The sequence below is a fragment of the Drosophila montana genome, unplaced genomic scaffold, assembly GCF_035044405.1.
Source record: "Drosophila montana isolate Dmon_TW-CO22-7 unplaced genomic scaffold, ASM3504440v1 contig_3733_1, whole genome shotgun sequence".
Taxonomy (NCBI): Eukaryota; Metazoa; Arthropoda; class Insecta; order Diptera; family Drosophilidae; genus Drosophila; species Drosophila montana.
In genome coordinates, this window is record NW_026998620.1 from 8,144,862 (window position 1) to 8,168,958 (window position 24,097).

The following is a 24,097-nucleotide window of genomic DNA, read 5'->3' on the forward strand; positions in this document are numbered from 1 at the left end:
CTAGAAAAAAAAACATTTAAGCTCAAAATATATACAACTCTATTGGCAATTTAATTTAAGTAAAGAAAGTCCCAATAAAAAGCAACATCTCATTATTGGAGAGACTTTTATATATGTCAGACAAAAATAATTTTTCTGTATATATACCGCAACTCTGCAAGAGTATCAAATCTGCGCCAGTTAGAAGACAGCTTTTTTTGATGCACAAACATTGTTTATACACACAAGCATAGTGTACACATGCATATATATTTATATATACAATTTAGATATGACACAAAGCTCTACAAAATATTGTCTATCGATTTTTAGCTTTATTGTTTCACTTGTCGAACTGAATATGACTCTTGTTATGCAGCCTTCGTATTCCCGCTGTACCAATATCAAACTGCGTTCTACTATTGGTGCTCAATAGTTACATTTTACTTGAAAAAAATATGTATTTACATTTATATTTATTTTTCTTTATATTGGCATGACACTCTGTTTTCGGCCCCTTGGCGAAAAATAAAAATGTGACAATATTTTAAAATGATATAAGTTTTAATTGAAATTGAAACGCTTGCAGGCAAATTAAAAAGTCAATTGCAGAAGTGCGACTTCGATATTAATATTTGAATAATAAATTTGACATGTGGCAGTTGCCCTTCTGTCAAAAAATACTGAGATTTCTTTTATGCAATCAATTTGAAAGTATTTACAAATTTAATCACTTACTGTCATATATATTAAAGCCATTATTTTGTACAATAATAGAACACTTATACAATTCATTCCATACAATCGATTGTCATAGCTCGTTAATTTTTTGGAATAAATTAATAGCTGTATAACATAGTATTAATGCTATTATTTCTTTCAGCCTTGCATTTTTTGCATTTATTTACTTTTAATTTATATGCACAAAAAGCTGTTAAAATGAATTTTTTTGTATAAAAACTTATATAAGTAAATTATACATGTTTGTTAATCAAAAATTATATATTATTTGTATTTTTCTCCTTATCATTTTTATCCTTACTTTTATTCATTTTAATACACCAAACTACAGGATAATTGAAATATTAAATAAATATTGCATGAAAAAATTTAATTTAAAATAATTACTAAACATTTTTGCAATTTTAATAAAATAATATCAAGTTTCACTAGATAAGCCTTCATTTCTGACAAACTTATAAGTTGTGTTTGATTAATTCATGTTAAATTAAATATATATTTAATTATAATAAATTATTAAAATGTCATAATACATTCTTATAATTTATTATGATTATAATATAATACATTTTTGAATTTTATAATAATTACAGGAGGATAGAAAAAGGTATTTCAATCTATTTAAAAACTAGGCAAATTTTTTAGTGCTCCTCCCGTTGTTGCCAAGTGGCCTTATTTCTACGTAAACCTCCCTTTTGTCTTAATATTCTCCTTCGAAGATTGTATATATTTTTATATATGATTGTGTGGACTTAATTGGCAAGCTTAATGTGCCTGCTCCGTAGTTATCAAAAATTATCGTAATTAATCTATGCTTTACGCTGCGGCCAGTTAAGCTGCTCAATTGTGCGTGTTGAAATAAATTCATAAATAAAATGCAAATGCGCCAATCAATTTTTAATTAAAATATATGTATTGCGTATACACGACTGAGCCTACTAATTTGCAACATACATAGATACAAATGTATTGTAAATGTGTATGTATATAATACGGAATCGAATATCCGCTTAACAGCTTAGAGCCGGAACGTCATTAGCAGCTGTGGCAATGTCAGCGTCAACGTCATCATGCGGCACAATAATATTTGGCATAATTGTTTCAATATCGAGCTGCCTAAGCTTAAGCCCCAAATTGGCCAAGTCCGTTGCCTGCCACACCAGATGGTCATGGCGACTTATTAAGGCTGCTCGCCGCGTCATCGGTTGTCTCAGCAAGGGACGGTCGGGCAGCTACAAATATTACCGCACATTTTCGTCAGTTTGGTTTTTAACGCTAATTAATTAAATTCATTCAAATTAACATGGCATCAAAGCACCACATACAAAAAAAAAAACCTGGTTTTTGCCTTTGAGCAGCTCCTTGTGTCCGTGTGCCCCATCATCATCAGCGCAGCTGAGCACCACCCTGCACCACCCTGCACCACCCTGCACCACGCTGTAAAGCATTAATTACCAATTTCTGAGCGCTGTGTTGTGTTTTGTGATTTGCGCTTTGGCACTCCACTTGCAAATAGAATGGAAAAACTGATTAACATTTGGCGTACATGCGGCTGCTGCTTAATGAGCATTGAGCAAATCCCGGGTACGGTCACGGTCGTTGACTTGGGCACGCCCGCGTAATCGTGCTTTTGTGTGGTGAAGCCAAGTGGCATTCATATTTCGTTTGTAATTCATTTAAATGAAATGCACTCAGCTGCAGTTAATGCGCCCGGGCCGTCGGGCGGTTGGTATGCAATGCGTTCTTAATTGGTCTAGCGAAACTAGAGAGCTACTGAGTGGCTGCTGTGAGTGATCCAGGGATTTGTGATTTCGTGGTCATTGGCTAAACTTGCTATTTAATCCACCACCCCCCCCCCCCCCTCTTACTGCCACCATCTCATCAAACAACAACAACAGAGTTATCCCAACCTTTGCGCAGTGCTAACTTTTGCAAGGACCTGAACCAACTTGACGCTAATCGCATTATTTGTTAAGCAGTAAAGTTAACGTTATTATCTGGTTCAGCTTGAGGTTTGTAAATGCACTCTGCTGAATGCCCGTCGTTCCACTTGTCGTATACTTGATCAACATTAGTGCATTAATCAAATTTATTAATAAATTAACAGGCAGTATCTGTCTGACCATTACATGCAACCAAGCTGCTGCTCTGCTGCCCGTGCCACTTGTAATACATGCCTCAATTAATTATTACCTTGCGGTTAATGAGTGCCCTTGCAGTTGAAATAACATCAGCAGCAGCAGAGGCAGCAGCAGCGGAAATGCGGTCATTCCCCTGATGTGTTCTGCCACATTTTAATTACATATTACACGCTATGAAAAACGACCCACAAAAATGGCTACAAAACTAACATTTTGTACTAACAACTGCGATATCGATGTTAACAATAAAAAAAAATGAACACAAGAAAAAATTTATGCACATCTGTTAGAATAACAATGAGAAATGTGGACGTTAACAGAGATAACTAATTTGTTATTATTAGAAAATTATATTCCTATTCCTATATTCATTATATGAGGCATAAGGATTTAGCAATCAGTTCACATCCTATTATTTTTATAGTACAAGAATCTTATGGTTAAATCTCTATATATAAAGCTGTTTCTCGTGACTGACTGACGGATTCGTGATCAATGCACAGCCCAAACCGTAAGAGCTAGGAGTTCGGAATATTCCACCCGCATGTGAGGAAAAATCGCGAGAAACGTTTGTATGAAACTTTTTTGTTTACCATCCGATCGGCCTCAAAGTCATCTTCAGAGATCCTTGTTCAAACTCATTTAAGGGGTGTTTCACACTTTTCGAAAAAAACATTCTTCCTTGGTGAAAATGGGGTTCAAAGTTTTGGTGGGTGACGTTTCGCACTCAAATTCATTTCCAAGAATCTATATGAAAAGTCATTTGCTTCAAACTTATTTTCAAAGCTCTACATCAGAACTTAATGAATACGTGTTTTAGCGATTTGGAAAATTTCACCCGCAACATTGATAAATTGGCGGAAACCGGATGTATGAAAGTTTTTTGTTTACCATTTTCAAATATCTTTGAGAGAATTTACTTTATACGTGCCACGGGCAAGGCCGGGGTATATCCGTTAGTATAATATATAGCTAAACTCCTTACAAGTCCTATATACGTATACATTTATTGTAATTCAATTTTTTATTTATTTTTTATTATTGATTTTAACATTAAAGAATTAATCCTGATTAGAGTTTAGCTTAGGAAGCAAATAAAATAATTATATAGAGATTGTTTTTTTATTGTGCTACCAATCTGATGACATGGTTAGATATACCCTGAGCATGTTTGTAAAGGCTATTAAATATGTTTTCGAGTTTCGCTGACGCTGTGGGTAAACAAAAACTTTTGTAATTTTGTTGGACAAACATGAAACAAATAAAATAACTTATTTAATTAATATAATCCAGAGCTCTGCCTGTAATTGTTGTTCATTTTGCGAAGCACATGTAAATTAACTGCGACACGGCAGCAGCCAAATGTAAACTAATTAAAATTAATTCATCAATAAAGCAATTTGATCAATAAAGACAGCGCAGCCGCAGAGCAACTATTTGCATTTGGTTTTATGGGGCATGCCGGACAAATATGCTGGTGTGTGGATTTGAAATATTTGCAAAATGTTTTGGTCACTAGCAAATTAAATAAAAGTATACAAAAGTTCCGAATGTGCAGCTAGATAAAATGCCACGTACCACGTGCCACATGGCGTATGCTTCATATGCCTTTTGCATTGCAATGCGAGCACTTAATTATTATTATTTTATTTTTTAATACTTTTTTATATACACATATTCGCTTTATAATCATTTTCATTTGGCTACATTCGGGGCCTGCGCCAGCAAATAGTTTCTGGGCGGTTTTTAAAAGTTTCACCGCCTGTTTGTTTGCATTGGTAATGAGTTTACTTTGGCTGTAAGTTGCGCAAACAGGCCACCAACACCGCTGGCTAGAGGGGGGGGAGGGGGCTGCATCCTCAAAGCTAAGCCCCGCAAACTTGTGCATTAAACTTTCGTTTTATTGTAAAGTTCTGTCAACAAAATCTTTCTGCCCGCAAAAATTCGAGTATATGCGTATTTGGGGTGTGTGTGGGATCATGTGTGTGTGTGTGTGTGTGTGCGTTGTGCATATGCGTTCGCTTGCCGCATGTGTTTTTAGTTTCCTCGGTTATTTCGGCAAATTGCTTTTTTGCCTGTGACGCTCTAACTTTGATAAATATACAATTTTTAATTAGTATAAAAAAATATATATACATATATGCCAGCGCAAATATGAACCCAGAATTTTCCAAAAAAAATTTTATGAGCTCACATAAAAGTCAGCAGAATTTGCGGCGTGCTTATGAGTGTGTGTGTGTGGGTTAGTTCTTTTAACGTCTGGGCACTTTAAAATGTGCTTTTAAAGCAAAATAAATCACAGCTGCACGTCAACAGTTGTTATTGCCGTTGTTGCCTTATCAAAAGGTTTGCTGCCAGTTGTTTGTTTTTGTTTGGCCAAAAAACATCATGAGCTGGCGATAAGCCCGACTCGCTGCTACAGTTGAGATAAGCATCAGGCGCTGGCACATAAATAACACTCACTGACCCAGCAGTCCGTTTATTTGTTGACTAAAAAATAAATAAAATAAAATACCAAGAGAAGAAAACAAAATCAATTCATTAGAGTGGTAAGTGGAAAACCTAATAAAATTAGTAATACATTTAAATATATCTATGTGTGCATAAGTACATAACTTCTATTACGCTGTCGAGCGCTCGTTATGTCGGCAACACACCTATTCACGAAATTCAAAGAACTTCAAACAGCTCCAGGGACTTAATGCAGTCCCAGAAGTAGCCCTCCTGGTAAGAACGTTTGCTATAAAAACAAAATCCGCCACTAAGTAGCGGTGCGTATGACATAATAGCTGTTACGCACAGTGGTTGAAAAAGCAATATGTATAATACTTTGTTAAATATGAATGTAAATTGAATAAAAACTAAATATTACCTAGATAGATAGATGCACCTGCCCAACATCTTTTACTATTACTGCTTTCAATAAATTTTAAATTTAATTGAGTGAGGCTTTATAACTAGACTGATGGAAAAGCAAAAAAAAAAAACTATTTATTAATAAGTAACAAGTGATATCACATTTTATTATCTTATTTTCGATAAGATCAATATATATTATAGTTAAAACACAAAATGGCTGCAAACCCAAACCAAAAGTGTTCGGCTTTCGGTTCGAACTTCGGCTCACGGTTCGAACTTCGCCAAATGGTTCGAACTTCAAACCAACTACTTATGTAGCCTTAGTTTGGATTTCAGGCTTGTTTATATGATCGAGCATTCTTATTTCCCAAAATATAAAAAGTATAAAATTAATATACATTGAAATTGCTTTTTACTTTCCAAGAAGCGAACTTGTCGTAATATAAGAAAAAATCACATATTTTGCCTTAAGAAGAAATAGAGAAAACAATTGTGTTTTATTTTTTTCCGGGTAATACACGTTTTAAGGCATTCTTTTCTAAATCCAAAGTGCAACACTTTTTATAAGATCCAAGAATTAGAAAATGGTTTCATTTGGAAGATAACAGCGGGATAAAAAGGCGATAGCAATTGTATCTTCAGGCAAATAAAGTGCTATGCAACCACTGTGATCCACCTCGCTCCGAGTTGCCGGCAATGTTGTCCGTGATTGCCCCTCGCACCACGCCCCGTTGCCCATTTGCCATATTATTATTTTTGTTGTTTGTATTTTGGCTATGTTAATGGTCGGTATGGCGGTGTGTTAGCAACATTTTAGGTAAATTAAAAAAATTTTTTGAGCATTAATGTTGCTAGTTCAGTTGGCCAAGACAACGGGGAATTTTGTATACTAAGAATCAAATAGGTCCTCGATTTGCGCTAATTTCTTTAAAAGCTTTGCCTCTGCCTCGTCGTACATTGGCCAAGTGTCAATAAGCCAAATAGCTGGATACTTTAAGTTAGAGCAGGTGTAGCATATGCTGCAATCAAAAGTCACACAGATGCCTACACACATACCTACACCCACACACACCTAACCGCTACCCTATGCTACATATCATTATCAATGGTGACTGTTGACAATGGCCACTGGCATTGATGGCCTGTAAAACCTTCAAACTCGACTCGTCCGTTCAGATGGCACTGCCAAAGCAAATGTCAAATTAATTTGATGCTTTACTTACACATGAACACCTTTTGCCCAGATGCGCTACCCCCCTCCCCTTCTCAACAATGCCATAAATGCGGCTCTGTCGGCAACATCAAAGGGCTAGCTATGACATAAGGGAGCCGTGCGTGGAGGCGCACTTGCGTTGGCTGGTCACCTGGCATGCTGGCTGTCAATTTCATTTATGTTTTCAATCGATTGTGCTCGACGATAGTATTCACAGCCACGCCTCCCAAAAGCACATACACACGCGCGCACACACACACACACATGCACACGCAGCCAATATTGGTTAGATTTTTGACAGCTCAAATTGAATTTGCCTTTGCTGTTGCCTTTTGGCTGTCCAGCTCGCGTCGAGGCTGGGCAAAGTGAAATTTTGTTTGCTTGACCAGCTCACAGGCGTGTGTGCGTGTATGTCCTTGTGTATGTTTGTGTGTGTGCACAGGGGTTGAGCGACAGTCCGTCATGGCGTGAACACAGTTGGCTTTTGTTTATTGTACAACGACAGTCACACGATGATTTGTCTAATATTTTGATCGATTGTTTATCTCGCCCTGTCGTGTTTGTCTGGCATCAACAACCTGGACATGGGCCACACCCAAAAGCATATTTGTCACTTATGCAAGTGGCGTTGTCTGCGCTGCTGCAAAGAAATCACAAATATCTTGAAATGATTGGCTATTTATACAAAAGGCATTTATTTGTGTACATTACGTGTATTTGCTTTGCCTTAACGTCACTTTGACTGATTGTCAATTTCCACCGTATGGCGTCTATAAATGCCAGCCAGCATGCAGTATTCGCACCAGAAGTCCGGCATGGTAAAGGGTTGCGTAAAGACGTTTGCAAAGCGCCTAATTAGCCGACCGGCCAGCTCTCGCACCAGCGCCGGATCAGCCGGATTTGCAGGCGCACAGTTGACAAAGCGACAGAGCAGCCTTATGGACTCCACCGCCTCCTGGTTGCGTACGAGCAACAGCTGGCTAATGGGCAGTTCGAGCAGCTCCTGGAATGCCAGCTGTGCGGCTGCATAGTTCTGTTGGCGCTGGGTTAGGCTGCTGCGCAGTTTGTTGACTTGTCCTATAAAAAGCGGCTCAACGTGAAGCGTGCTGCGCTGTTTGCGCACCTCCTGCAAGAAGTTCAGCTCCTGCTGGCTGGGCTCGACCCTTGAGCAGGACGCGGCCGCCGTTCTTGTCTCCAGGGCTTTCTGTACTAGATATTCCGCTATATAAATTGCTGTACGAAAATCCTCATAGTCCATTGTTTGTCTTGTGACAAATTGTCGTTTGCTCTGTTCGTTGTAATTCCATATTTTGCCATAGGGTATTAGGTGGCGATCATTGGTTAACACGAACTGCACGAGGCCATTGCGACTGTTTGATTTGTCTATGAGCTTGGCCGGCCAGGGTATATAGCCATATTTCTGGGCAAACACGATCTCATCCACTTTGAACGAATCTGAAAAAGATCAGAATGTTTAGTAAGAATTCTTAAGATCAGTAAATACTTTCTTTTGATATGCATATTTGTATAGCATTCAACACCAAATGAAAAGCTGGGGAAGAGCTGCGTTTACTGTTGCAACTTTTTAAGCAGTGCTGTGCAGTGTCGCGTTGTTGTGGCTATCAGTGCTGCAAAGGCGTTTTGAATATTTGGCGCGAGTTGTGAGCATTTCAAAGCGTTTTGCAGCACTGCGCCAAGAAAGTGACTCCTGCTTGCAGCTGGTAACACTTGAAAGAGAAGACTTTTTCTAATTCTTTGATGACACCTAATATATATATGTTGAAAGCGTGAGCCGTTTCTGTGGGAGAGTCTTGAAATTTTCTTTTACAGTACGGGCTTGAGCAGTGCTGTGAAATGCCGCGAAATAGCTCGGTAAATCAGTGGCATGCAAGCCATGCGGTCCGTGAATCACCTCGTGAATTACAAATTCCTGTCTCAGCTGTGTTGATTTAATTTATATTTATATTCTAGCTCTAGGAATGGCTGTAAAAACATTCCACATTTAATCAATTTCTATGCGAAAGAATAGTTTATTAAATCAATCAACATTTAAAAAGTCATGAGTCAAGTCTATTACGCGCCAAATATTTGTTGGTTGTGATATATATTTTTGTTACTTCTTAATAGATATTTCATATAAAAAATATATAAGACAATTCTATTTGCATGAAAACATTCCAATTAATAGTAAAAAGTTAAACAATATGTTTAAAAAATATAACTCTTAAGAACTGTTACGAAATTCAAGCTGCACTATAATTAATATAAATTCCTTTTGCTTACAGCTTAAATTGAATTCAATTGAGACGGTAAGTTTTGCATGTCTTTAAATAACCATAAGATTATTGTTGGATATTAAGTAGTAGATTTGTTGGTTTATTCAAGTATCTGCTTTTATCTTTATTTGCTTTTTATTATCAACTCTCCTAGCTGGCATCCATGTCAAATTGTTTGTGCTCATTAACATACTCAATGTGTAGTTAAATGTCATTTTGGTGTAGTCCTTGTGGCACTTCCTGCCGTACTGTCGCTCTATAAATGAACGTTTTATATTGTCCTAGCTGTAGCAAACGCTTTGCACATTATCCACACGCCACGCTGACCAAATGGCCGCGCAACATGTGGCTGCTTGGGCAACAACTTGAGCAGCCACTTTCTTGCTTCTAATTTGATTTATATTTATAAAGCCGGAATCATTTGCTTTCGATTGCCGTAATAATAAAGCGTCGTTACATTTAAATAATGACCGAGCCGACAAGAACGATGAGGACATCGTCGACGTCTGGTAATGGCTATGAAAATTCAATTATAACCCAGCCGCAGCATGATGGCCACAGAGTTGGGGCTGCGTCGCGTCGCGTCGCGTCGTGTCCGTAGTGGCAGTGTCTCCGTCGAAAGAAGGTACATAAAACACGTTGCAAGATTAATTGTGCACGCTGTCGTATATTACGTTGCGCATACGCCGTGTTGTACATGTGTAAATAAGAGCGGCACAACATTGTCGGCTGCTGCGACTGCTTTTTTGGTCATCATATTTAATTCAAGCATAAATTTTTGCACGCATATAAAAAAAAAGGACACGGCGCGCGGCAGGCAGGCAGGGAAATAAAAAGAATTAATACGTTTCGGTTAATTTATGTGGGCCGTGGCCAACAGCGAGGTGGCGCCCGGGACGTGCGACGGATGGGGCCATGAAAAATTGCCCGGCTCCGGCCCCGGCTCGAACCAATGAGCCACAAACGGCCGTGACGAACGGCAAGCGACACGCACCCTTGCCCAAACCTCTGGCCACGGCAATGGCATGGGCGACGGGCTTTTGTTTGGTCACCCTTTTTGGCCACTCTCCGGCTGGCACTTGGTGGCTTCAGCTCAGCCATTTGGCTGCCTTTTGTTATTGCAGTGGCCATGGGTAATTACGGATGTGTGCGCATGTGTTGGCTGTGCCACCTGCCATTGTTATGTGGCCCTGCCCGTCTGAATTTTAATTTGTCATAATTTTGCTCGTTCACTGGCTAATTAGCTAGTCAGCAGGCCCCTCTGCGTCCACTCACCAGCTGACGTTGCCTCTGCCATTTCCACTGGCTTGCAATCAATGCCACGATCAGCTGGCCCAAGTAGGGGGGCGGCTATTGATTAGCTAACTTACTTGGCTAAAATCTGGCACAAAACTGAACTCAACTGCAAAGCTTCATTTGCAATATTCGTTCACAAGACTCCAGCTGCATATCTATGGAATATTTTTGCGCAGCTCAGCGTTTTCGATGTAATCATGCAAAATTTCATTCCAGCGATCAAATTTTTGTTTGTTTGTCTTTATGGCAAACTTTGGTGGGTATAAATAAAGCAACTTGACGATCCGATAAGCAATGAAACGATATCTTAATAATAATAAGCATTTTACTATCGCAGCCGAGACTTAATGAAGAGATTATTAATTTTTATTTATACTCTTAAAGTTATTTTAGAGCTCTTAAATTCTCAATCAAGCTAGGATTACATTATTTGCTTGCGACTGTATCGATAAGAGCTGTTGCAGTTGACCAGTGCTGTAAAACTTTTTTCGAGGTGCTCGTACAACACTGCCTTAATTATATTGAAGTATTTTCAAATTCCCAAGCACACATGTTCTTAATAAAGAGAGTTTAGAGAAGAAACACTTAAATATTCCTAAGTAATTTCTTGTTCAATGCAAATAGTTGACAAGCAGTTTTTGAATTAAAATTTTATAAAATGTGTAAATATCGACAAAGTTCAAGTTGAAACTCATCAGTTGTGTCGCATTTTGCAGCTTACCTAAGAAGGAGCCCATTACAATATTAAAAAAATGATATTTCGCAACTATTTTGTGAGGTTTTGAGGATATTGACAGTAAAATATTGGATCCTATCATATTTAAGTAATCATGCCAAGTCATACCACAGATAATTAAGTCTTGAAAGGGGCACAAGAGTTTTGTTTAATACCCATGAATATAATATATGTATATAATATAGGGAAATTTTAGGACGCATCGATAACAGATAAATTAAGATTAAATTAACCATCAATTTAACTTTTTTAGAGTCTAATTTTAATTACAAAAATGTGTTGCCAATGTAACTTAATTTTTAGTTTGTACAATCTTAAACCTATTATTATTATTAAGATTTACTATAATATATTCATGTTATATTATAAATCATACTATAGTTAATCACAAATAAGAGCGCTATCGTCCAGGCCTTCAGTTCAATTTCAAACCAAAGTTCTCTTACTTCACTATTCGATTTAAAAATATACTGTGCAAAATCTTATCAATAATATCACCTATTTAATATAATTTTATACCTGTGGATAAGCTAGTTAGTATGCATCTCAAGACCTTGACTTTGGCACCCTGGCTAATACAAAGAACTTAAACTGCACACCCACACACCCAAATCACACAATCAAAAGCAACAATCTGAGAGTAGAGCATGAAACCGTAATATCGACGGCTCATCACTTCCGGCACACTCAACACTTGCCACTACCGACTTAATTTTTCAGCCAATAAACCATACAAGCAACTACACACAAAATATACTCAGTGCAACAACTGCCAGCGGCTAACGGGGCCGCTAAAACCACATAAATCAATGTCTGAAGTAACCCAACAACCCACAATAAACCGAAGCCAAAATTGAGCGCCCCGCCCCAACACCGAACAGTCAAAGCTCGACTGGGCCGGCCATGCCCATTTCCATTTCCATTTCCATTTCCATTGCTACATGCCCAGCCCCTGCCACAGAAATGGCATGCAGTGACAGAAATTGCAAAATATTTGATTTGTGCTTATTTAATTTGAAATCTTGTACTCGGATGCGGATCCACATCTAGAGGCAGAGCCCGAGTGAGGGCCAGAGCCAAAGCCAAACCCAAAGCCAAGACCACAGGACACACACACACATACACACACATATGACATATGCTTGCGGTTGGGTGTGTGTGTAGACGTGGGTCTGCTTTGGCCCGGGACTGCACTGATTTAGATGGATGACACGAGTGCCGGAGCAGGATTTCCAAGCCTAAGGCGCAACATGCAGCTTTCAAGTGCGTTGTGCAGTTTTCAAGTGCTGTCAGCTGCACTTAGTCGACATCAGAATTGGTGCTGATGAATTTTGGGACGCATACAAAGCGCTCCTCGGGATAACCAGGCAGAGAGAGAGAGAGAGAGAGAGAGAGAGAGATAGACTCTATTCCATGGTCATTACGATTAGCTTGAAGGGGATGATAATGGCGATGATGATGTTGATGATGCAGGAAATGCAGGAGAATGCCATTTCATGTTCAATTAGTGCAGGCAGCCTACACTCTTCACTGAAAATGCCTGCGAGTATAATTAATTACTGGGTACTGGGTACAGCGGGATATCAGCATGCTGCCATTGCGGTTGCACCAAAAGGAGCCACACACACAGGCGCGCGCACACACACACACACGCACACACGCACACATTCATTTACACACACTCCACTTTCGAATCCATCAACAACATAATTATCAATGTCAAGCAACATTTGGAAGCTGCAACTGTTGCAGTTGCGGTTGCTGCTGCTTACTGTCGCCAACTAATGAGAAATTATGTTGATACTCAAATGGATTTTGGTTAGCGGCTAAATATTAACGATTGAATTGCGCCACCCAAACCCATGACCCAAACGCCGCATAACAACTACAATAATCGGGCAGCGAGCAGCCGAAGAATAAGTGAATCTGCACAGCCGCCTGGCAGTGCACAATTTATGTGGAAAACAGCGGAAAAAGTAGAAAATTGTTGTCGCCAATTTGCATATTGAATTACATTCATTGTTGATGCTCGCATGCATTAAGTCCCCCCTTGCCCCAACCTCTTTACCCCACCGTGCGCGGCTGCCATGTCAAATGTGGCGAGCTGGCATTGTCCGGGCTGCTTGCTTACATTTGATGCCTTTGAGTGACGCTGACAATGCTGCCAATTGGCAGTCGCCACGCAAAGGCAAATCTTATAAAATATTCAGTTATTACACAAACAGGCGAACAGCGACCCATTGAAATGTTGTTTATGAATGCTGTAAATATTCTTTTCATTTCAATTCACGCACACACAAAAATTGCCAGCAATATTCCTCTTAACATTCTATTTACTTATTTAGATATATGTAAGATTAAAGCCAGAATTGGTTATCGAAAATGTGAATTTCATTTTATTCTCAGTAGTCGAGTACCCAGGTCTGTTGAAGATTGTAAGTTAGGTTGGCCTATCACTATATTTAATATTTATTTAAATAAACGAGAAAGTAAGAAAATGCTGAGTTTGTTGAAATATCTTTAAAAACGGAATATTTTGCCTTATAAGATCCTACTAGTCCACCGATCTTACCTATAGCAGCTATATGATATAGTTATCCAATGTTGAGAAGATCTCGCATATATAGGAGAATCATAATGGTACTAGTAAATCCCAAGTTTGTTCAGGTAATCTTAACATAAAAAAAATGTTCCATTTTTGAACCAACTTTTCGACCAATAACCAAATTTGATAAGATTTTGCAAATAGATAGGTAGCATAGTGAAACTTATAAATGCCGAGTTTGGGTAAGATATCTTGATAAACACAAAAGGGTTTTTATACTTTGGGCCGAACGTTCCTATGGCAGCTATATGATATAGTGGTCCGTTCCGGCAGGTTTCGACATATGTGCAGCCTGCAATAGAAAGATGGACCTATGCAATGTTTCATGGGGAAAGCTTCCGAAACTGAGAGACAAGTTCGCATAGAAAAAGACAGGTGGACAGACAGACATGGCTATATCAACTCGGCTGAACTGTCTTCTTCTATGCATTACACATTTCAAGACAAAATATTCATATCCTCTACAGGGTATAAGAATAAATAAATATTTAATAAATTCTTATAATTGATTATCCATCTTTATTTATGCACACTGGTTTCTCAGTTTATCTTACAACATGCCCTTCCCTTGCGCTATCAACTCCTCACACTAACTTAACAGATACCACAAAGGCTTTCAAATCCTTCCATCTTCCCATTCAGAAACAGGCAAATTCTCTCAATTTTAGCCTCAATATTTACATGCAACGGTGCGCAAAATGTAATTTAAATTAATATTTGCGTACGAAAAATGTTTTTATTCACAAATATTTAGAGAACAGAAAATATTATCAAAATATGGCACCATCTTTCATTAAAATCATAAGATTTTTTCGTGTCATTCGGCTTGTTGCTAAATAAAACTTGATTAAACTCCGTAATCAAAAGTTGTATTATTATTTTGTAATATTTAGTAAAAATGTATTTAAACTGGGCAACGGTATAATATAACCCACAATGGAACAATTGGCATTAACTAAGTTACTGTATAAAAATCACATTTTATTCGGTTCAAATACAGATACTGTAAAATCTTTTCTAATGTATACTCCTATCCAGGCCGAACATAGTCTCTAAAACTATTTTTTATTCAATGTCCAATGGTTCAATTTATAAATCAGTTCAATTCCATTAGGCGAACACTCCTCTTGAGTGCACAAATATTTTTCGTGTGACATCTCCAAGGCATCTTTTACTTTTAATATATATTTAATTTTTAATCGACAAAGTTAACTTGCACAGAACTTAGTGTTGACAAATTGCATAACTTTTAATTTAATAATATTTGATGACTGTGTTAAATAAATAAAATATGTATGTCTTGCAAATATACAAAACTAAATCTCAATTATATTAATAGACTTATCGTTGATTAGATTTGACCAATTTGCTGAAGATATTCCAGCAGCATTGCAAACAGTTGGCCAGCAGAGTTTTTGTGCATTTTGGCCAATTTACCAATAACAAAATAATTAAAGCAATTAAAATTTCATTTGCAAGTTTTTCTGTTGCACATTTCCGGTTACACCCAATGTCATATGCAGCTGGCCACTTGGCCGCAGTAGAAGTATCTGAAGAGTTGTGTCGACTGCTTGGCCAAAGGATTCGGAGCGCTTTAATTTGAAAGTTTACACACTTGGCATGCCTGGCGGAGATCGGGAATGGGTTTGGGGTTTTGGCAACAGTTGAAGCACATGCAGTAAATTAAATTTTAAACTTAATATAGAAAACGATTCTCATTGCCGGCTGAGATTTTGATTACCAGAGCTGACTGCTAAATTGCCAGGCATTTTGGCATTTGTGTTTCATTTTACTTTTAGTAGCAGCTACCGCTTTTTACCTTTTTCTGTTCTTGTTGTTGTTGGTGCTGCTGCTGTTGCTGTTGCTGCTCGGCAAACTTTTGAGCGTACATTAATTAGAAGCTGCCACGCTCGACAGACACGCGCCCGGGCGCCAGAAAGTTGCCAGCGTCTGTCCAAAAAGTGCAACATATACGCGAGTGCGCGCCAGGTTTTGGTTTAAGTTGCGTTCGGGCTTAAATTTAAGTTCAGAGTTGAAGTTTTTATATTATACCCTGTACACATTAAAAATGTGTAAAAGCTAGAATGGGTTTTGCACACATGTATGGAATAGGCAGAAGAAGACTTTTCTGAACCAATTTTATATATGAATTCGTTATTAGTCTCAAAAAGATCAAATTTACTTTAAATCTTAGACAATCCATCCGTTTTAATGTTCAAAAGTGATAACAATCCACTTCTCTTAGAGCAAATATCATTTAGGTGCTGTCGCTTTACGAGGAAGACGACAAAATTGGAAGTTTATTTCGAGTTGTTTATTTCTGCAAATTCCTTTATCGATAATCAGCTTCTAAGAGTTTCCAAATACATCAAATTGAATATGCTGGCTCTTACGCTAAAAATCGATGATCGGACTATAAGCACCGAAGTTATTCAAGAATGCATTTCCCATAGCAAACTTCCGACGGAAGAAAGCTCGAATTTTTGTTATGGCATCTCTGTGCTGTGTGCAGGGTATCTCATAGTCGGGCATTCCTAATCAGAGCGCTTCCACTTTTTTAATTTTATTCGCTATTTCGGCAGTCGTTTGGCGAGATGCTTTTAATTAAGGCAGCCGACAGCGTCATGCGCCATGCCTTTGGGCAAGCAGTGCCTGGGCGGGAGCGCCGGGCGGGACGTCGTCTCGCTAGTTGCATTATGCTGGCACTCGCTTCAGTGGCGACAACAAGGTGTTAACATTTTAAAGTTGCCTTTAATTTTGTTAAAAGCGTCGGCAAACATATGCCGACAGTGGCATGAGGGCCGACGGCATGTTATAAATAACGCAATCTTCACGCACGTAACTCAAATGGCAACTAATGGGCGCCGGGATGGGCGTAACACTGCGTCGCGTCTCATTTAGCGCACGTATCCAAATAATGACCCAAAATGATGGCGTTTAATTCAAATGAAGCATCCGCTCTGCTGACCAACGTTGCGTATACATAACGCTAAATAACAACAACAAAAAAACACATGTAGCTAGGCTATAGAAATGTAGTCGACCTCGAAATACCCAAGCAAATGAATGAATTAAGAAATTAACATTTAAAGAGTTAAGAATGTAACAGAAATATAATGCATTGATGCATCCTTATAAGTTCATAATTGATAATTATGATATGATCTATATTAGTATCTCAATTTGATAAAGAACTTGTCCAAGCCATTCAAGTAATTCAATCAATACGGAGACTTAAAGTTGGGCTATGTGTATGCTAGGCTTATAGAATTTAAAAATGTATAATCTCAAAATAAGAATATAAATTATAAGATAGACCAATAAAAAAATAAGGTTTAGGGTTATTGAGAGAGATTGTATATAGGCTATGTTTGAAGATTGTAACTTTGGAATGAATAATAACATTAGCGCCAAGTCTTTATGAGTTCACCCAACTTCCACAAATCGTTACATATAGACCCTTAAATGCCTTGTGCTGCTACAGGGTATATAAACTGTGTGCGTTTTGTAAATAAAATAAAATGAAATGTTTTATCAACGTGCCGAGCGCACTAAACAGACCGCGACCACGGCCGCCTGCTGCTCCACCCCCAACGCCAGCCGACTGTCTGAGTGATGGTCCTTTGACCGCGAGAATGCTGCGGGGTTGGTGGGGGGATGTTGCAGCAGCAGAGGCTCGCTTATTATCGCTAGCTCCCCCCCATGTGATATTTGTTGTTGTAATTGTTTTGTTGTCGTAAATGCGAAGATAGATTGCAATTGCCGCAGGCCATTACCAATGGAAATTACGGATACAAGTGCGAGTGCGAGTCCGAATTCGAATTCGAGTGCGAGAACGAGTGGGCGTATACTCATTGGCGTAGACAGTGGACATTGCCAGCACCCGCTACATCATGCCCGTCATTAAATTAAAAATAAACGACAATATTTTATGCGCCTATAAATATGCAACGCACAAAATGCTGCCCAGCTGAGGAAAGTGAGCAGCTGTTATTTTCTTTGCTGCTGCTGCTGCTGTTGCGAGTTGGAGTTGTTTGAATTGTTGTTTTTATGTCTTCTTTATGCAAGCATCGTTAGAGTTAAAGTTGTTGCCTACTTCGCACAGCACAGGTGTGACCGGAGCAGAGATTGAGTGCCAGTGAAAAATGCTTCGGCCAGCCAAGTGATTTGCCTAAGCCTCTATTTGGCTGCAGTGTTATGTATCTTATGCAAAACCATAAATTCTGATTAAAAACGGTTTGTTTTCTGTTTGCTCTAGCCAAATGTTCAGGTTACTTAAAATTTGTTGTTCTCTAATCTCTCTCAGATTAAATATTTGATTTAAATTTACTCAACGTGCAGACCGAGCAAATATTTTATCAATTTATTTTAAGCATTCAAATAAAAGTATTGTATTTCATATGCGCTCGACTAAAATTGAGCTAAGGCTTATGTGTTTTTAAAATATTGAAAAGACGACTGGGCAACACGTCTACAAAACTGCTGTCAGACTTTATATTTACAATATAAATTAATGGGAGTAAGAAACATTTCTGCAAAATTGAAAACTTTTAATAAAATTGTTTCGGCAATAAATTTGTAAAAATATTTCTTACTCTACGCAATATTAGTTTAAATTCATTGCATTTGTTTTGTTCACTTTTTCTGTTACAAATTTGTGCAAATAAGTCTTATTCTACGCAATGTTTATATAATTGCAATGTATTTAGTTTCTTTTTTATTTAATAGCAATTATTTGTTGGTTTTTTTTTATCTAGTGGCAATTAAATTTTCGGTGATACAAGATGTTGAAATACATAATACATTTTATCAACATTTTAATAAGAATTTTTACAACCTATTCCAATGTCGAGAAATTGCATAAAATATTTCTGAATTAAGTATTTCAAAGAAAACAGCGAATAGTTAATGAAATTGAAAAATATATTTCTAAGCTTTGTTGAACAATTTTGATATTTGTTGGCTACACTGCAAGAGCTCAAAGTCTTCTCACTTTACATGCTTAAGCGTATTGGACCTAGTTGACATTAGCTTAAATTTTGGCTATTTGAATATGATCCTACGATAGTCTATCGTATGAATAACATATTTTAAGTAATTCTGTTCAATGAATTTCTATATTCATGTCTTTTTATAAGTCGGCTCAGCTGCTATCTCCAGTTTGGCATCTTCAAAGTCGCTCCCCGCCTCGCTTTTGGATTCATTGTCATTCCAGGGCTGCGTCTCGGCGGTGCCCCAAATGAGGTAGATAACATTGCCGGCAAAGAGAACCGCGGCGGCAATGCTGAACACCACCTGCCACTCACTACGCTCCATTGGATGCTTTACCAACACGCCCACCACAAGGGGCGTTAGCATTGCCACCAAGTTAGTGAAGGTGCTCGAGATGCCGGACAGGATGCTCGCATGGACGGGCGATAGATCAATTGTGTTAAGTTCGCTGCCAATCGTCGCCGCACTGCTGACGCCCACGCTGAGTGTGACCAGTGCCAGAGCCAGCGGCTTCTGTGAGGCATCCACGAAGCCGAGGGCCAACATGATGGCGGCTGGTGTCCACAGCGCAATGCTGTTGTACGTCTTGCGCAACGCTGTGAGGCTGAGACAGCGTCGCCGGAGCAGCACATCCGCGATGATCAGGTAGACATAGCACATGGCCCACATGAGCAGGAAGGGCAGCGCCGAGAAGAACGCATTGCTGTGCATCTCCAGGCCGAGCACGCCGTTCAGATAGGCTGGCAGTTCCGCCTGCATTGTGGCCAGGCCCCACGTGTCGGCGCAGCGGGCGCAGAGCAGCGCATAAAATGGCGCTGAGGTGAATATACCACGCCAGGGTATGGCCAGCTTGCGTTCTCGCCTCACGCTGCGCTGCAGGTCTCCCACAATGTAGCGCTGTTCCGCTCGGCCAATGCAGCGCGCCTCGCTGGCGCGATTGGCGCCCAGCAGTAGCCACAGCAGGCACCACATCAGACCCAACGCAGCCGACACATAGCTGATGCCCGGCCAGCCCAGGCTGGAGCTGGCCAACATGCCGGCTGCATACATGGCCAGCACGTTGCCGCAATCGAAGCCCGTATATGCGAAGGCGCCCAAGCGCGTGCGCTCCACCGCTGGCGCCCAGTTGGCCAGATGCTGATGAATGCAGGGCAATGTAAGGCCCTGGCAGAGGCCCTGCATCAGGCGTATGGCACAGTAGGCACGCCACCCGGCCATATAAATGCCCTGGGGCGTCCATGCGCTGAGTAGCGCCGATCCGAAGCTGCCCCAAAAGAGCACGGTCTTGGCGCCAAAGCGCTTGCAGAGCCAACCACCGGCAAATTGCGTCAACGCCGAGCCCCAGTAGAAGCTGGACAGCACATACGATTTCTGCGGCTCCGTCCAGTTGTAGTGCTGCAAGAACAGATGTCAATAGTTATTTAGTGTGGGCGCGTGGGCGTGGCCTTGCGGCCCTCGACTCACTTACCGGCAGCTCAGCATTTACAGACGTGGCATTTGTCATTGCCACAACAGCCACGCCCACATTGAACTGCAGTGTGGTATTGACGACCAGGCCCAGGAATAGCAGCAACGCCTGCAAATGACGCAGACCAAGGCGTGGCACTAAAATGCAAATTAGACACTGAGTTACACACTCTCAATTTCCATTTCTCTTTTTTTGCAATCGACCCACCTTTCTCCAGCTCCACATCCGAGTCAACCATTCTTCTTGAAGCGTCTCCTCCTTGTACTCTTTTGGCTCCGCGTTTGTCTTGCTGAAAAAATTATTTATAAACTAGGCGAAAATGAAGTTAGAAATACGCCAAATCCTGATGCAATATTTAGTTGTGATTTCTTGTTGTTGTTGTTGTGTATTATATATTTCAGAAGCTAACTAGCATTAGGAAACGTTTTTTAGTTGGTCTAGAAAAAAAAAGAAAACCTGCAAAAAGTTTAAGTTTGTTTAAAAGCTTGAAAATGTTGTGTCATAAATAATTCAATATGAAGATAGACACGTGCGCGATGCAATACCTAAATTTATTAGTAAAACAAGCTGACAATTGCCGCTAAATTAGTAAAAAAAAAATATCGTAACAAAATAAACTTAATTTAAAAACTCATTAATTTAAATGACTTGTAATATTATTTAATGGCATAAAAATGCCGAACAAATTTTAAATACCTTAAATAAATTAATGCCCAGACGAGATGTCAACCCCAGATCAAATATGTCCTACCCATAAAAATCTGTTCAGTTTTAACAAAGCTCAAGGAATAAAAAAAAAAATTCACAATCACGATTAAAGAAAGGATATATTGAATAACAATATAAAAAGAGGATATAAAATACCTTTTTCTGTAAGCTTTGAAAAGATTTTTGAAGATTTTAAAATATTGAAACAGAAAAAAAACTAACCAAGACAGAAATTGAAAATCAAAATAATAATTTTAAAAGATAAGTTCAAGTTCACAAACTAATCTCGAACCCCAATGAAATCGGATCAGTTTTGATAAATAACTATTATACTATGTACATGTGTATGTGCTCGTATATAAGGTATTGGTTCGTATTATATGTACGATACAGGCACATTAGTGAACGAGAAAAATAAACAAACCGAACATATTGCTAACGTTGCAAATTGTAGTTGCAGCACTTGTTTGCTGGAAGTCGAAGGGAGCTTGAAAATGGAAACTTCGACTTACATACATAGATATGGACTTAGATCTGCCATAAAGTTTATTTGTTTGTTTATTTTCAGCATGGTTTCGACGATTATTTTGTTTTGTTGGGTTTTTCGGATGTGTGCAAATTTGTTCGATAATATCAACGAAAAGAAATGCAAATCCCAGAATATACAGTTCTATCTGCGCTGCTAACAAGATACTTTTAGTGCCATTGACAGCCATACACGCACGCAGTCACACGCACGCACATTCCCACACACACACACGCACACACTCAGACACGAATACTGTCACACTTGCACAAACATTTGCAATCCAAAATATACGCCTGCTTCTTTCTCCGTCTCCATCCATCTCTTTCGGCTTGTTGTTGTTGATTTCGCATGCTTTTTCAATTGTTCTGAAAGCTGTCAATACAACGGGCTACAATAGGACAGCGTGCGCTATGCTGATTGCGGGGGGTGGGTGGGTTATGGGCTGATCTGGCGCTTACAACCTACTAATGCCGCATGAAGCAACAGAAAAACACAATCGAATGCAATGGCTGCAGCATATTTTTGGGGCCCATGCAAATATTTGCACATTCGCATTTTTGTTTACATTTTAGTGCAAATTTCGCAAATTACTCGCATAGAAGTCTGGCAACCACCTCCACACACCCACACACACACACACACACATATGCATATACCTATATATATATATGTATATGCGTACACTCCCCACCTGTACATCGTATCATGTAAAATGTGTGTTCACATTTTTTATTGTGTTGCACATTTAATTTAAGTAAATGTCCGACATGTGCCGCACATTAGGGCAGTGGCGTCGCTAAGTGGGTTAGAATGTGAATGTTAGGCATAAGTAAGATAATTGATTAAAAAAGCGTGTTATTGATTAGAGCCTGACAATATTTGGTATTAATTTCTGTATGCGGAATTTATTATGTACTTTATTATAGTATAAACTAATAATGCAATCGTTATCGATTTATCGTTCTTAAGACCGTTTAACATGAAATGTAACATCACTTTCTGCTTACGTCCCCTTTTGTGCAACGCCCCTGGCCATTTGGGTCTTTAATAATGTCTAGCATTCTGCTCGGTATTATTAAAAACAAATAGGCAAACACATCTGACATACTCACACCCACACACACGCACACACACAAAAACGCTGCATGTAAATAACACAACAACAGTCCAATACATTTATGCATTTTGTGTTATTTTAATTTAAAATATCTGCCGATTTATTGTGAGAATTCTATCAGGCTTTTAGGTCACAGCCGGTACAATCGAGAAACTATATTTACATGCATTTGCATGTATGTATGTATGTTTGTATGACATTTGTATAAGCCGTATACATATTAAAATATGTAACTACAATGTTTTGCTTGATGAATAATGAACGAAGCAAAGCTTAACTGAAAAGTGTAACAGAATATATGGGGTGAATGGCAATAGTTACCCAATTTCCAATTGAACCTTGGACTTACGTGTACACGTTTATTTCTAGTTCGCTTTGCACAATATTCTATTTATATCAAATTTTCGTAATATTTATCATTTTGTTATTTTTTCCCGTATTTTTTTCTTCCGTTTAATCGCTCAGCGCGTCCGCTTTGCTAGCGTTTTGTTCAACTGCGCTTTGTTTATGCAAATAACTTTTAGACGCTCGCTGCCAACCAATTTAAATCTCGCTTAATGAAGTCTTTCCCCGCGTCTGCTGTGTACAAATGTGAATCACGAATGGAATGGAAATGTGTGGAAAACTAAAAAAGAGCAGATCAGGTAGCTTGGCTTAAATGTGTTTGGGGAACGAATAAAACTGTCTTCTTCTTTAATTAATTTGGAACAGCTGTAATTGATGTTGATTGGAATTGATCAATCATTTTGTATAACTATTGAACAATTGAATTTCTACATTTAATTCCTTGTAGACATAATTCGAAAGTCGAACGCTAATTGAAGCTCCCTGACAGAAGCTGGCTACTGCAACAGCGCTGATGATCAGCTGATCCTTACAGTTTTCTGTTAACTAATCAGACTTAACAGCCCTAAATAGAATCAACAGGTTACATTTATGAAATCGATAGTTCGATAAAATACATTAAACATGTGCGAGCGAATTCGAACTATATTGCTGATATTTTATTATCTAATCGCTAATTTCATCACATACCTATTAAGCTAACCTTGTGGTGTGCTTTTTTGTCCGGTGTTGTGTGCTTAGTTACAATATCAACTGTAATGTTAACATATAACGATGTCTATCGATTGCTGAACAAATCAGTCTTCATAACAGAGTCTCATTTTGCGGTAAAGTTTAAACTCGAATTTCTATTGTCTTTTTTTTCATAATGAGTCATCGGCAGAGTGACTGTCTGTTATATAACATTCGCGAACGCTTTAACAATTTAATTCGTGTTTATCTCTACTCATAATGGTTGTTTTTCTTATTAAACGATGTTAATAACATTTCAGCAAACATTCCTGTTATTGCCTGCTGTTATGTTATGCATTCGCTGTACAACTACTGTTATACTCTCTTTAGCGTGCGATCGCAAATTCTCTCATTTACTGT

At 38.7% G+C, this 24,097-nt stretch overlaps 2 protein-coding genes and 2 long non-coding RNA genes across 9 annotated transcripts; 1 reads left to right on the top strand and 3 right to left on the bottom strand.

The window, feature by feature from the left end:
- Nucleotides 1–4,951: 4,951 nt before the first annotated feature.
- On the bottom strand, nucleotides 4,952–5,810 carry LOC135436983 (uncharacterized). 2 transcript variants are annotated; one of them, XR_010437637.1, is made up of 2 exons: nucleotides 5,734–5,810; nucleotides 4,952–5,351 (listed from the first exon to the last, which is right to left on the bottom strand). It is a non-coding gene; the product is annotated as an uncharacterized LOC135436983 (long non-coding RNA). The 2 variants fall into 2 exon arrangements; XR_010437638.1 differs by lacking the exon at nucleotides 5,734–5,810 and adding an exon at nucleotides 5,519–5,679.
- On the top strand, nucleotides 5,201–5,752 carry LOC135436981 (uncharacterized). Its single transcript, XR_010437635.1, has 2 exons — nucleotides 5,201–5,410; nucleotides 5,470–5,752. It is a non-coding gene; the product is annotated as an uncharacterized LOC135436981 (long non-coding RNA).
- Nucleotides 5,811–7,011: 1,201 nt separating the features above from the next.
- On the bottom strand, nucleotides 7,012–10,612 carry LOC135436978 (uncharacterized). Of its 4 annotated transcripts, none has more exons than XM_064694778.1 (3): nucleotides 10,485–10,612; nucleotides 7,645–8,388; nucleotides 7,012–7,570 (listed from the first exon to the last, which is right to left on the bottom strand). In XM_064694778.1, the coding sequence occupies exons 1-2, from the start codon at nucleotides 10,504–10,506 to the stop codon at nucleotides 7,667–7,669; spliced, it is 744 nt and encodes a 247-aa protein (XP_064550848.1). In that variant the 5' UTR covers nucleotides 10,507–10,612; the 3' UTR covers nucleotides 7,012–7,570; nucleotides 7,645–7,666. The 4 variants fall into 4 exon arrangements, with proteins under 4 accessions (XP_064550848.1, XP_064550847.1, XP_064550846.1 ...); XM_064694777.1 differs by having other exon boundaries at nucleotides 7,012–7,573; XM_064694776.1 differs by having other exon boundaries at nucleotides 7,012–7,573; nucleotides 7,640–8,388.
- An 8,139-nt stretch (nucleotides 10,613–18,751) lies between these two features.
- Nucleotides 18,752–23,389, bottom strand: LOC135436977 (vesicular glutamate transporter 1). 2 transcript variants are annotated; one of them, XM_064694774.1, is made up of 4 exons: nucleotides 23,010–23,389; nucleotides 20,514–20,595; nucleotides 20,307–20,443; nucleotides 18,752–20,233 (listed from the first exon to the last, which is right to left on the bottom strand). In XM_064694774.1, the coding sequence occupies exons 2-4, from the start codon at nucleotides 20,542–20,544 to the stop codon at nucleotides 18,968–18,970; spliced, it is 1,434 nt and encodes a 477-aa protein (XP_064550844.1). In that variant the 5' UTR covers nucleotides 20,545–20,595; nucleotides 23,010–23,389; the 3' UTR covers nucleotides 18,752–18,967. The 2 variants fall into 2 exon arrangements, with proteins under 2 accessions (XP_064550844.1, XP_064550843.1); XM_064694773.1 differs by having other exon boundaries at nucleotides 20,514–20,762.
- Between the last annotated feature and the right edge of the window lie 708 nt (nucleotides 23,390–24,097).

Bases quoted from the DNA above. Each gene is read 5' to 3' on its own strand.
- LOC135436978 (XM_064694778.1), bottom strand. From the start codon at position 10,506: ATGGCAGAGGCAACGTCAGCTG. The intron at 8,389-10,484 runs GTGAGTGGACGC...GATCTTTTTCAG, and splicing joins GGCAGAGGCAACGTCAGCTG to ATTCGTTCAAAGTGGATGAG.
- LOC135436977 (XM_064694774.1), bottom strand. From the start codon at position 20,544: ATGGTTGACTCGGATGTGGAGCTGGAGAAAG. The intron at 20,444-20,513 runs GTGGGTCGATTG...TTTGCATTTTAG, and splicing joins GGATGTGGAGCTGGAGAAAG to TGCCACGCCTTGGTCTGCGT. The intron at 20,234-20,306 runs GTAAGTGAGTCG...CTGTTCTTGCAG, and splicing joins CTGTAAATGCTGAGCTGCCG to CACTACAACTGGACGGAGCC.